The 11,346-nt window shown below is 33.8% G+C and overlaps 1 protein-coding gene across 6 annotated transcripts; it reads right to left on the minus strand.

Moving 5' to 3' along the window:
• Positions 1-302: 302 nt before the first annotated feature.
• On the minus strand, positions 303-4,992 carry DEG14 (Trypsin family protein with PDZ domain-containing protein). 6 transcript variants are annotated; one of them, XM_078293705.1, is made up of 10 exons: positions 4,818-4,992; positions 4,632-4,712; positions 4,048-4,212; positions 3,865-3,977; positions 3,050-3,261; positions 2,705-2,786; positions 2,448-2,590; positions 2,243-2,363; positions 958-1,050; positions 303-864 (listed from the first exon to the last, which is right to left on the minus strand). In XM_078293705.1, the coding sequence occupies exons 1-10, from the start codon at positions 4,936-4,938 to the stop codon at positions 751-753; spliced, it is 1,245 nt and encodes a 414-aa protein (XP_078149831.1). In that variant the 5' UTR covers positions 4,939-4,992; the 3' UTR covers positions 303-750. The 6 variants fall into 6 exon arrangements, with proteins under 6 accessions (XP_078149831.1, XP_078149825.1, XP_078149853.1 ...); XM_078293699.1 differs by having other exon boundaries at positions 3,865-3,980; XM_078293727.1 differs by having other exon boundaries at positions 3,865-3,980; positions 4,468-4,712; positions 4,818-4,885.
• Positions 4,993-11,346: the final 6,354 nt, after the last annotated feature.

Genomic DNA, 11,346 nt, shown 5'->3' on the forward strand with positions numbered 1-11,346 from the left:
TGAATTATTGAACTTAAATAAAAATAAATGTTGTTCAGGTATCACAAGGCTTTTGTCTTCAGTGACTGAGGGGATCCCCTAACCTGCACATCTGTCCCCATCTAACCAATAGAAATAGACCGGGTACTGCTTTTTCATTCTTCTATTGTTAATTTGCCACTGTCATAAGGTACTAAAGTTGTTGCCAAAACAACTAAGAAAAACAAAGGCTATGAAAATTAAACAGACGGAAGTCATATTTTCTCATGATAAAAAAAAAAAATCACCTCACAAGACGACAAAAAAAATATTAATCTATTTAAGGTAAAAACTTTTATCTTTTCTTTCCAAAGTCGTGACAATTTTATAGAAACTTAAAATTAAATATACATATCTAAGAACGAAAAGCTAACAACAAAATTGATTCCCATATACCGCAACCCCAACCCCCGAATTCATATCACCTAAGGTGCCTCAAATTTAGAGTTTAGATCTGGCCGTTCGATTTGTTTACACGAATATTAAAGGGGGTCTCATGCATTCCACCCCTAATAGGATTGGTCTGAATTCTGATTGGACCGTACGGATCCAAATTTGGATTTTATCATATCAGATCTTCATCTCATGGCACTAAAAGCCCTTTTGCAAAAATAAAAGGAAAAGGGAAAAAGGAAAAAGGAAAAAAAGGAAAAAAGGAAAAAAAAAAAAAGTAGTTTCTTAGCAGAAATGAACAATCTGTGAGCAAAATGATAATTGAAATACCAATATATATTAGCTGGACTTGGCCTCCTCAGGTACTACTGTCAGGTTCACATACTTATTGCCTCGCCGCACAACAACCGCTCTTAAAGGCACCCCAACCCTGTCACCCATTATATGCACAATCTGCAATTATATTTGTGAATTACTTAAATTATAACTTAATAAAGTTCAATTAGTCACAGAGACACAGAACTTCACAAATCTGAAAGATTTTACCTCATTGATGGATTCAACAGGTTTTCCATCGAAGGAAACAACAACATCATTGGCCCGGAACCCAGCACGATCACCTGGGGATCCTGGAATAACCTGCTCAATAATTATACAAACTACTTCATATTGCATTTATCAAGGAACCTTGCGAGCAAAGGTGCTACAAAGTAGGGAGAGATGCATGCTTCTGCATTTCTTATGTTAATTCTTACACTATCTAAATGGTTACTGAATCCAACATTGGACTTTATTAATCCAATATATCAGGTCCGATGGTAGGTGCCCATATCGTATTAAAAATCTAATAGGGCAAAGGATAGAATCAGGTCTAAGGGTCTTTCAGATAGGTGTTGCAAGGTAAGCTCACTTATAATTGAATAACAAGGTCGATTAACAAAACAAGAACTTCTGTTATTAATTATGAAGAAAACAAATAACTTTTTAAAATTTATTGCACTTTCTGAGTATCAATGGTGCATGTTCATTCTATGCTTACCAAGTAATAAACATAATTGTAATATGCAAGGTCAACTGCACCAGGTTGGATTGGGTAATGAAGGTAAACCATACCTTGCCAGATACAGCCAAAATTTTTATTAATAGGAAATTAAATAAATATCTATAATGAAGAACGAATCTGGATTTTTTCGAGATATAGGGAAAACGTGATAGTCTATAACTTCCTCTGGACGTTATGGACTATCACGGCCAGAAGTAGTGATAAACTAATCACCTCAATTATTAATTAACTAAAAAAAAAAATCACTGGTCGTTAATGTTTATCACGGTCAGCAATAAACCTGACGAATAGAGGGAATAGATTTCAACGTAACCTGGACGCCAGAATTTTTTATTTTTTATTTTTAGTAAGTGCGGTGATTAGTGCTAATTTTGGCCATGATAGTCTATAACGTCCAGAGGACGTTATAGACTATCACGTTTTCCCTATCTCTCGAAAAAACTCAGATTTGTTCTTCATTTTGGATATTTATTTAATTAATTTCCTATTAATAAAATTTTTGGCAGATAGAGTGTCAGGTCCAGTTAAAGCCAGGGATAAGCTTAGAGATACTAGACATATAACCCTACCGATGATACTAAGTTACTAACTGCCAACTGGTTATATGTTTGGGACTATGTCTACCTGATTTTAAGAGTATACAGGTTGATTCTGGTTAGTGTCTGATACTCTGATTTATGTCAGTGTCAGGACCAAAAAAAAGAGCAGAAGTAGCACTTCTACTTACATAAGTGATCAACTTTGTTTTAATGAAAGAAAATGAAATACCATGGGAACAAGAATGCCCCGGTCGACATCAGGAAACTTTTGATCCCTCTCTTTAAGCTGAGAAATAATCATTGCATTGAGGTCGAGCATCTTTAGGCCTAGCCAAGGCCTCATCACTTTCCTACACAATTCAATTCAAACAACCAATTAACAGAACAAGTTTAAAATCCTTAAAATGAAATTTTGAAATGCAACACTGTAGTACCCTCTTTTTCTGAAATGCTCCATTATTTTGGCAACTACATCTATCGGCACTGCAAAGCTTAAACCATCTGCTGCCATGACTTTCATCACATTCATTCCAACAATTTCCCCATCTAGATTAACTAGAGGTCCCCCAGAGTTTCCCTATAAGCAAATTCATAACATAACCAATTTAATTCAACAAATTTTGCAAAAGAAACTACTGAGACAAAGGTGTCCAATCTGATTGGTAAATTGATAAGTTCAGAAGTAATCAACCTGATTAATTGCACAATCAGTCTGAATAAACTCTCTACCAACTCCTTCAAAGCCTAGATCACTACCTTTTCGGTTAACACAGCTAAATAACAAAAGAAGCAAAAAGAGATTTGTTAATTTGCAAACAAAAAATGATACAAAGCCAATACCATACAAAATGGAAGTGCATCATTTGCTTCTCTAAAGATAAAAATAAAGTCTACCATGTATTTCATGAAGACATACAAATAAATAAAATCAATAAAAAGATATTATGGATAACAAAATCAGCTACTAAAAAGAAATCATCAATTCAGCATTGATACCCTAAAGATAGAAATAATAAACTAGACTTTAGCAAAATACCTTACAATACCAGCTGTGATGGTATTCTGCAAAGACAAAGGGCAGCCAAGAGCAACAACCCAATCACCTGGTCTAAGATTTGCTGAGTTACCAAACCTAGCTGATGGCAAAGGGGTGTTGGATTTGATTTTCACAATTGCCACGTCAGAATGGTGATCAGCATTGACAACACGGCCTTCAAAATTACGACCATCTTGTAGCATCACAGTTACCTACTATTATTGATCTTATCAAGAATCAGGCATTGCAGTGTTGGACTTCAGTAACAATTTTGGCAGTGTTCGTTTTGTGTTTAATGAACTGAAATAGGTTATTTAATGCTTAAGCAGTGACGGAGATACAATGCATGATTGATGATTCACTGAGGCAAAGCCACAGTAATTGAGACTTAATAAAATAACCAAAGCCTGCTTTATAGTTTAATTGCAGAATTTATTAGGGGGTACTACAGTACAGTTCCATTCTAAATCTGATTTGATTGAATAATTGATCTGGGGGAACTAAAATACTGGTACAATTCTGAATCTAATTTGAGTATTTGACAGTGGCAGGTATGGACAGGCAGCAGTTAAAGCTAAAAAAAAGTACGCACATTATGTATGTGTCTGGTAAGGAGAGTAACTTTCTTCAGCAGTGAATACTAAATTTTTATTTCAAAATGAGATGTACACAAGAAGCCTGTGGCTGTGGATGGAATCGATGGTGTGCAAATTGCTCCCCGAAAAACTTTTACAATTAACTAAAGTCATGCTGAGCAAGGCATGTTTTCTGATTAACCTTTAAACAAGACAGATAATAAGTACAATTGTACATACATTTCCTTTGTTATAGGCTTTTCCATTATGAAAATCTGCCACGACATGGGCACATGTCAGAATCGTCCCATCAGGGTCAATAATTGTGCCGGACCCAATGCCCCTTCCAAAACCTCCTAAAACACAAATTTAATTCATCAGTATTTGACAGTCTACACAAGAAAGTATGTGCAAATTGCAAACCTTGTGATATGGAAATATTGACAACAGCAGGAGAAACAACAGATGCTGCATTGGCAATTGAATTCTTGCTCATACATCCTTTACCGCACTTGCAATCATCCTTGTCGGCATCTGTTGGTGGGGCCGTGCTGCCAACAAATTGATGTTGAGAAGGAAACCCCAATCCTACATGTAATTTGTTCATAAATGTTAACAAGTGAATGGGTTTCATCCCATGACGTCAAGGTTTCCCATGATCATTTTTGGTACTTGTCAAATATATCTAATAAATTTGTTGCATAAGCCTCAACTGAGCTCTGGAAAAGTTCAAACATGTTCCTGTCTCCATTCCTGCGTTTTCTATCAAGCAACCAAATACTAAATGAGTTAAACCATTACAGAAACTAGACAATCTTAACGGGGGATGAACTAACATGATACCTTCACTGCACTGATGGAAAAGGTAAGAAACTGTCAAATTGGTTCTTCAATTTTACCCTGCTAATTAACTCGCAAATTATATTCCATTCTTACATGTGATATAGAGATTTAGTAAAAGAATTCTATGAAACGATAGAAAAAAAGAGAAAGAAAAAATCAGAAACCTCCAGCAGATATAGGAAAGGTGGAAGCGATGCCAATGTCTTTCCACAGATTACGCAGTGGCAGAGAAATGGATAAACTAGCTGATCGACAGGCAAAAGGAAACAACATAAAGATCACAGTGATGGTAATATGCATATCAAAAGAAACGAAAATATGCAACAAAATGGAAAGGAACGAGATATTACCGCTCGTGTAGTCGGGCGGATTGGAAAAGGAGGCGAAGTCCCCCGCCGCCGCAATAGCGGAGAGGAGGGCTACGGCGGCGCCGGCGGTCCGGTGAGGTTTCTTGAGGAGGAAGCGCAGCATTTGGAAACCGCAAACTGACAGGTACAAGCAGCGGCAAAATCCCGCTCTAATGAAACGGAGTGCATCTCCACCCTTCGTATAATCAAAGCAATTCTAACTTAACAAGAAGAATTTGCGGGGCTGCCCAGATATTCCTTGAATCAGGATCCAGTGAACCCAATCTTTGGGTTTTAAATTGGGACCGATAAAAATCTGCGATAATCTATCCGAAGTGGAACTCACATATTCCGAGAAATAAATTCGAACTGCAAAGCAATCTCTAACGACGGATTCGAATCAGACGGTTTCAACTTTCAATTCAAAACCCAAAAATTGAGTTACTTTAGGGGATCTGGACCCGACATTCCTCGTTAGAGGTGTCAACGACATCCTTTTACTTGCTTTGTATCATATCGAAAACACAAATATAATGATAAAATTATTTTTTCGCTAACTTATCTCGTATGGATAAAAGTAATGATTTTTTTTCGTTATCTTATCTATTTTCGTATAAGATACTTTTTACAAATAAAATAATATTATAGATATAGAGTAGAACTAGGGTGTTCTTAAGCTCACCAAAGTGTTTGGTGAGCTTAACTCCAAAATCTATCAAATATATTTCAAATGACGAATCAGAACCGTTGAAACCTGTCTACCTTACGAGTGAAGAGTTTACATGTGAAAATTTTAAATATTTAAATTAATTTAGTATAAAGTCAAGCGGTCAAAAAACGTTCAAAAAATGAATGCAATAAAATTAATTTATTAACCTTCTAATTTTGACCGATTGACTTTATACTAAACTAATTCGAATGTTTAAAAATTTCACATGTAAACGCATCACACGTAAAATAGGCGGGTTTCAACAGTTCGGATTCGTCATTTGAAACCGATTTGATGAGTTTTGGAGTTAAGCTCACCAAAGTGTTTGGTGAGCTTAACTCCAAAATTCATCAAATATATTTCAAATGATAAATCCGAACCGTTGAAACCCGCCTACCTTACGAGTGAGGAGTCTACATGTGAAAATTTTAAACATTTAAATTAATTTAGTATAACGTCAAGCGGTCAAATTAATTGTATTTATTATTTTTTCTTATTTTGAAAAATATTTGATCGAAAACACAAATTAAAACATCAAGGACCTTTTTTTAATTGTTTATCCGATCTATAATATATTCAAAAGATGAATTAAATAAGAATAAATAATATTTTTCATTATCACAGCGTATACATGAATCGTATCGTACCGGTTGACACCCCTATTCCTAGAGGTGCTACTTTTACCCGATTACCCGGATCCGATCCGGATCCGATTAATTTGGATAGGGTATGATTTAAAAAATATAACCGATTAAATTATGGGTATGGGTACAAAATTAATAATTTAATATCCGATCCGGATCCGAACCAGAACCGATACTGTAATGGGTAGGATATGGGTATCATTTAATTATCTGACCCATAACCGGACCCAACCCGATACCCGTATAAATACCCAATAAAATATATATTAATAACTCTGCATCAAGTTTTTGTGTTAGATAATATATTTCAGTTGAGCTATAATTTGATAAAACTTAACCAAATTTATGCTACTGTTTGACACTACCATTTAATTACATCCTTAACTAGCCCTTTAATTACGCCCTTTAATTTTTGTTCTATATTATACACATGTGACACATGACACATGATTGTCAAATTTATTCTTCCATAATCAACTTATTTTATACCTTTTTTCTTCTATTACATTCAATTCATAGATTTTTTTGAATTATAGAAAAGGAAATCATCATCTCTAATATTTTACTTTCTAAAAATTATATCTCCTCCATCCTCCTGAATTCAAAAGCTATTAACAAAAAACTGAATTCAATATTTTTTGTTACACCATGAGTACTCCAAACAACCAACAACCAACTAATAATTTAGAGTTATTATTTTTATTTTGCTATGTAGCATGATATATTTTATTATTTATAAACATGATTAATAGTATAATTTTTATTTTGCAGTAGTTTTTAATTTATATTGTAATGATTTATTATATGAGATGTTTAAGAAATTATAATTATATTTAAATGTAAATAATTTCTCGAATACTTTGGAGTTGTGACCTATACCCGCTCTGGATCCGGAACCGCCCCGTATCCGAACCGGACCCGATAATCCACAAACAAGTTACGGGTATCTATCTACCCGGAACCGAAAGACTGGACCCGAAATATCTACGGGTAGATAGGTATCCGGATCCGGACCCGACCTGATTTGAAACAAATAAGTATATGGATCGAAATTTGGACCCGAACACTTTTAGGGTCCGGGTCCAAATATAATAGTACCCTGACCCGACCCGACCCGATAGCACCTCTACCTATTCCTCGTCACGTCTCATCGTTGGATAGTAGTGGGTCGGATTTATGTCAACTGTCTAAGTCCAATGTCCGGTCCGCTGTTTAAATTTTATGCTCGGCCTGCTCAATTATCGTCCAGAGATCGGAATCCTCCAAGCTAGCCACTTGTCACTGGAGATGGGTCAATGAGAAACACTGGTGCATCAAATTTTGTGATGATGCCGTTGTTAAATTATGTCAAAATAATCCCGAACCTCCCCAGTCTATTTACCAATGCATTTGCGGAGATAGCTTATTATTTATGCTTCTATATTTGTCTCTTTTTTTTTTTTCTTTTTTTTTATATCTATGCTTCTTTACTTGTAATGCATTCGTTAAATGAAAATTAAAAGGACTCATTTAAAAAAAGATTCTGATTGCGTGCTTAGTTAAAGATATATTGACCGCTCATATGCCCATTTTTTATTATACTTCATTTACAAAAATTAGCTAGGAAAATGGGACGAAATTAAGTGTGAAGAACCATGAGAAACAACTTGCATTAAAAGCTCCGAAATTTTTAAAAATATTCCTGCTAAAAAATAATAAATTAAAAGACCACTTAAATAAGAAAATTCCATATTTAGCACGTTTGTCAATTCAAATGGCGAACAACTAAAACATTCAAAATTCCCATTTAAATGGCTGAAATGAATTTATTGAATTTATTTGTTAATTAATTTTCAAAAATAGAAATAACAAGTTATAATTTGAATATGTTAGAAGGAACATCAAACAAAATAGATAAAATATCTTATAATTTAGATATACTAGAAGCATTACGAAATATTTTTCAGGCATAATTTTTTCCAGTTACAGAAAAATTAAATTATTTCTTTATATGTTACTGGAAAAAAAAAATTTTAAAAATTTGATTTATTGATTCCAATTCAAAAATTACTTCTAAGAAATTATCATGAGTACATTGAAATTCTAAGACACTTGAGATTATATTTCACAAATAACGTTATGTAATTGAACTCTCTTGTAAATTACTCTTTTTATTAATACATATGTTGTTGACTTGCCGAGAACCTTTATAAAAAAAGTTCTAACTGCTGCATTTTTATTTCAGTAAAAAGAAACTAGCAACTTCAGTACTTTTTGAATCAACATTATTTTGAATTAGATAAGTTAAATAATATTTTATTACTTATCATAATATTAATAATATTTTTTTACGTTATTCAAATTAACAATTTTTTTGGCACTATTTACAAGCTAATTTACATAGCATTTTTATATTATTTTATTCACTATCTAAACGTACCTAGTACGATAGTATGGTTTCTACTTTCTAACAAACGCAAGACTTAGACTTGGATCAGGCAACTTGGAGCCACCACTGTGGAGTAAGTTTGAAGAGCATGAGATTTACTTTTAAGTTTGATGGGTCCAAAACCGTTTGATTCACTTTAAGGTCTATGCTCTTCACTTTAATAATCGTGCACACACTCGCGTCAACTTTTGTGTGTATAAATCTTAAAATGGATCGGACCATTCTGCAACCCATCAGATTCAAAAGTAGATCTGATATCCATCGGACCTACTCCGTTCTCGTATGCAATGCTTAGCAGGACTATCAAGGTGTCATCAGGGGCGGAGCCAGACATTTACCGAGTGGGGGTCAAAAACATACTAAAAAAAAATTCAATAACATATTTTTTTTTAATAAAACTTACATTAACAATTTAATATTTACATACTTGGACATGAAAAGCTCAAAAGTCCAAAAGTGTCCCATATCAAAAACAAAAATAATTTCTATTAATAACAAAAAGGGACCAAAATGCTTTCATCACTTCAAATTTCATATTCATTATTGCTCAATTGTATTCTTTGATCTCTCACTTTCTGAAAACGACGTAAGATGACACCATTACTAACTCTCTCCAACAACCTTTCTCAACATAAGTTATTAAGCAATCATTCATCCATTCATCACACATTTTGTTTCGCAAATTGTCTAATGAATTTCAAGGAAAAATACTCTCTCTACATAAGTTGTAGCAACCGATAAAATCAATGCCAACTTTAGTAGAAGAAAAACTTAAGGATGTGCTTTATGCTTGTTGGTTTGTGCCATAACACTAGCTATTTCACTTAACCCATTCAAATTTAAAAATTTATCAATTGGGCGCACATCAACAATGAAGTTCTCTAGGTGATTGGGAAAAGCTAGAAGACCAACATTGAAAAATTCTCTAGGATATAATGAAGCCAACTTTACCAATTTTTCATTGTCAAAAGCCCGAATGAATCTCTTGGATTCAAACAAGTCACACAAAGAAGAAATTCTGAATTTATCTCGTCTAATCTACTTTTAAGTTCTTGTAGTTGTGTATCTATAATGACACAAAATATATCTACTTGGTACCGATGAAGATGAGTAATGTGAGGAGCCTTACGGGCTGATTTACCTTGAAGAATAAATCTATCCTCCATGTTGGATATGTTGATTTCATGTTTCATGCAAAATGAAGACACCTCATCTAATAAACACGCTCATCCATTATCTCTCAAGGCTTGCAAGCAGTCCTTTGCCACTTTAACAAGAGACATCACATTTTCAATGTCTTGATCTTTCCCTTGTAGTACTAAAGAAAGCTCATTTGTTATCCCTAACTCATTTTTCATTAGGTGCAAGAGGGAAACAAAATCAAAATCTTACAAAAAATTTACAAGTCAATTTGCTTCGGTCTTTTGTTCTTGCTTTGGGCTATCTTTTTCAACAATTTGAAGCACCTCAATGACACATTAGAAAGTAGCAATCAAGTTCAAAACACTCCCGTAATGAGAACCCCAACGACTATCACCTGACCTTCTAAGATCGAGCTTTTGATTCAATCATTTTCCAGTTTTAAGATTGTTGTGACTTAATTCTTCTATAATCTTTATAGATTGTTTTTCTCGAAACAAATCCCGACGCTTTGTTGAACCTCCAACAATATTGCAAGATTGAGAGAGCAAAACAAAAAATTGACATCATCATTACGCCTTGCTACATAAACAAGTGCCAATTGAAGTTGATGGGCAAAACAATGGATGTAATATGTTGAAGGATTTTCTCTCAAGATTAAGCTTTTCAAACCATTAAACGAGCCACACATGTTACTTGCACCGTCATAACCTTGCCCTCGTACTCTTGACAAGCTTAAATTAAGACTAGAAAGCAAAGTACAGATTGCTTCTTTAAGAGATGAAGCAGTTGTGCCAGAGACATGCACAATTCCAATAAATCGTTCCAAAACTGAACCCCTCTTATCCACATAATGCAAAAGAACCGTCATTTGCTCTTTATCTGAAACATCACAAGATTCATCCACCAAAATACCAAATAAATCATCTCCAAATCATCGGTTATGACTTTTAATACTTCTTTAGCTGAGGCATTAGCGATATCCTTTTGGGTTTCATGACAAATCATTTTCTGAGTTTTTGGAAGCATTTTGACCATCTTACTCATCTCTTCATTGGCTTTAGAGTAAACTTTTAAGAGCTCAAGAAAGTTACCCTTGTTATGAGAATTTTCTGATTCATCATGTCCTCAGAAAGGTAATCCTTTATGGAGCAATAACCTCGCCGTGGTGATTGTCACCTTCATTCGCAAGTAATAGTCACGTTTTGATTGCTTAGTTTGATTAGTAAATTAGGTTCAAATTTATAGTTTATGGTTTTCCAAAGCATCACACTTCTTCATTGCTTGGTTATTGAAGCTATTGATCCTACCAATATGTCTAATTAATATATCATTCTTATTCCAACTTTTAAACCTCTCGGTTATGAAAGTATCACCACCTTGTTTATTCTCATTAAACAAATAACAATACAAACTGTTACATTCTGAAATTTTAAAACACGATTAATTGCTAAATTTATGTTTACAGTAAATAAAAGTCCTTAACTAAATTAATAATCGATTCGATTAATCTGGTTATTTAAAACGAAACTAAAATTTCAAAATAAAAATTCTATAAATTAATGGTAATTATGCGTGTAATTCATGAATTTAAAAATTCATTACCATCGC

Source organism: Carex rostrata, chromosome 2 (assembly GCF_964058835.1).
Source record: "Carex rostrata chromosome 2, lpCarRost1.2, whole genome shotgun sequence".
NCBI classification, from domain to species: domain Eukaryota; kingdom Viridiplantae; phylum Streptophyta; class Magnoliopsida; order Poales; family Cyperaceae; genus Carex; species Carex rostrata.

Excerpts from the sequence above, each read along its gene's own strand:
- DEG14 (XM_078293699.1), bottom strand. The coding sequence starts at position 4,938 with ATGCTGCGCTTCCTCCTCAAGAAACCTCACCGGACCGCCGGCGCCGCC. Across the intron at positions 4,213-4,631 it reads CTTTCCTATATCTGCTGGAG|GATTGGGGTTTCCTTCTCAA; the intron begins GTTTCTGATTTT and ends AATTACATGTAG. Across the intron at positions 1,051-2,242 it reads GGGGCATTCTTGTTCCCATG|GTTATTCCAGGATCCCCAGG; the intron begins GTATTTCATTTT and ends ATTATTGAGCAG.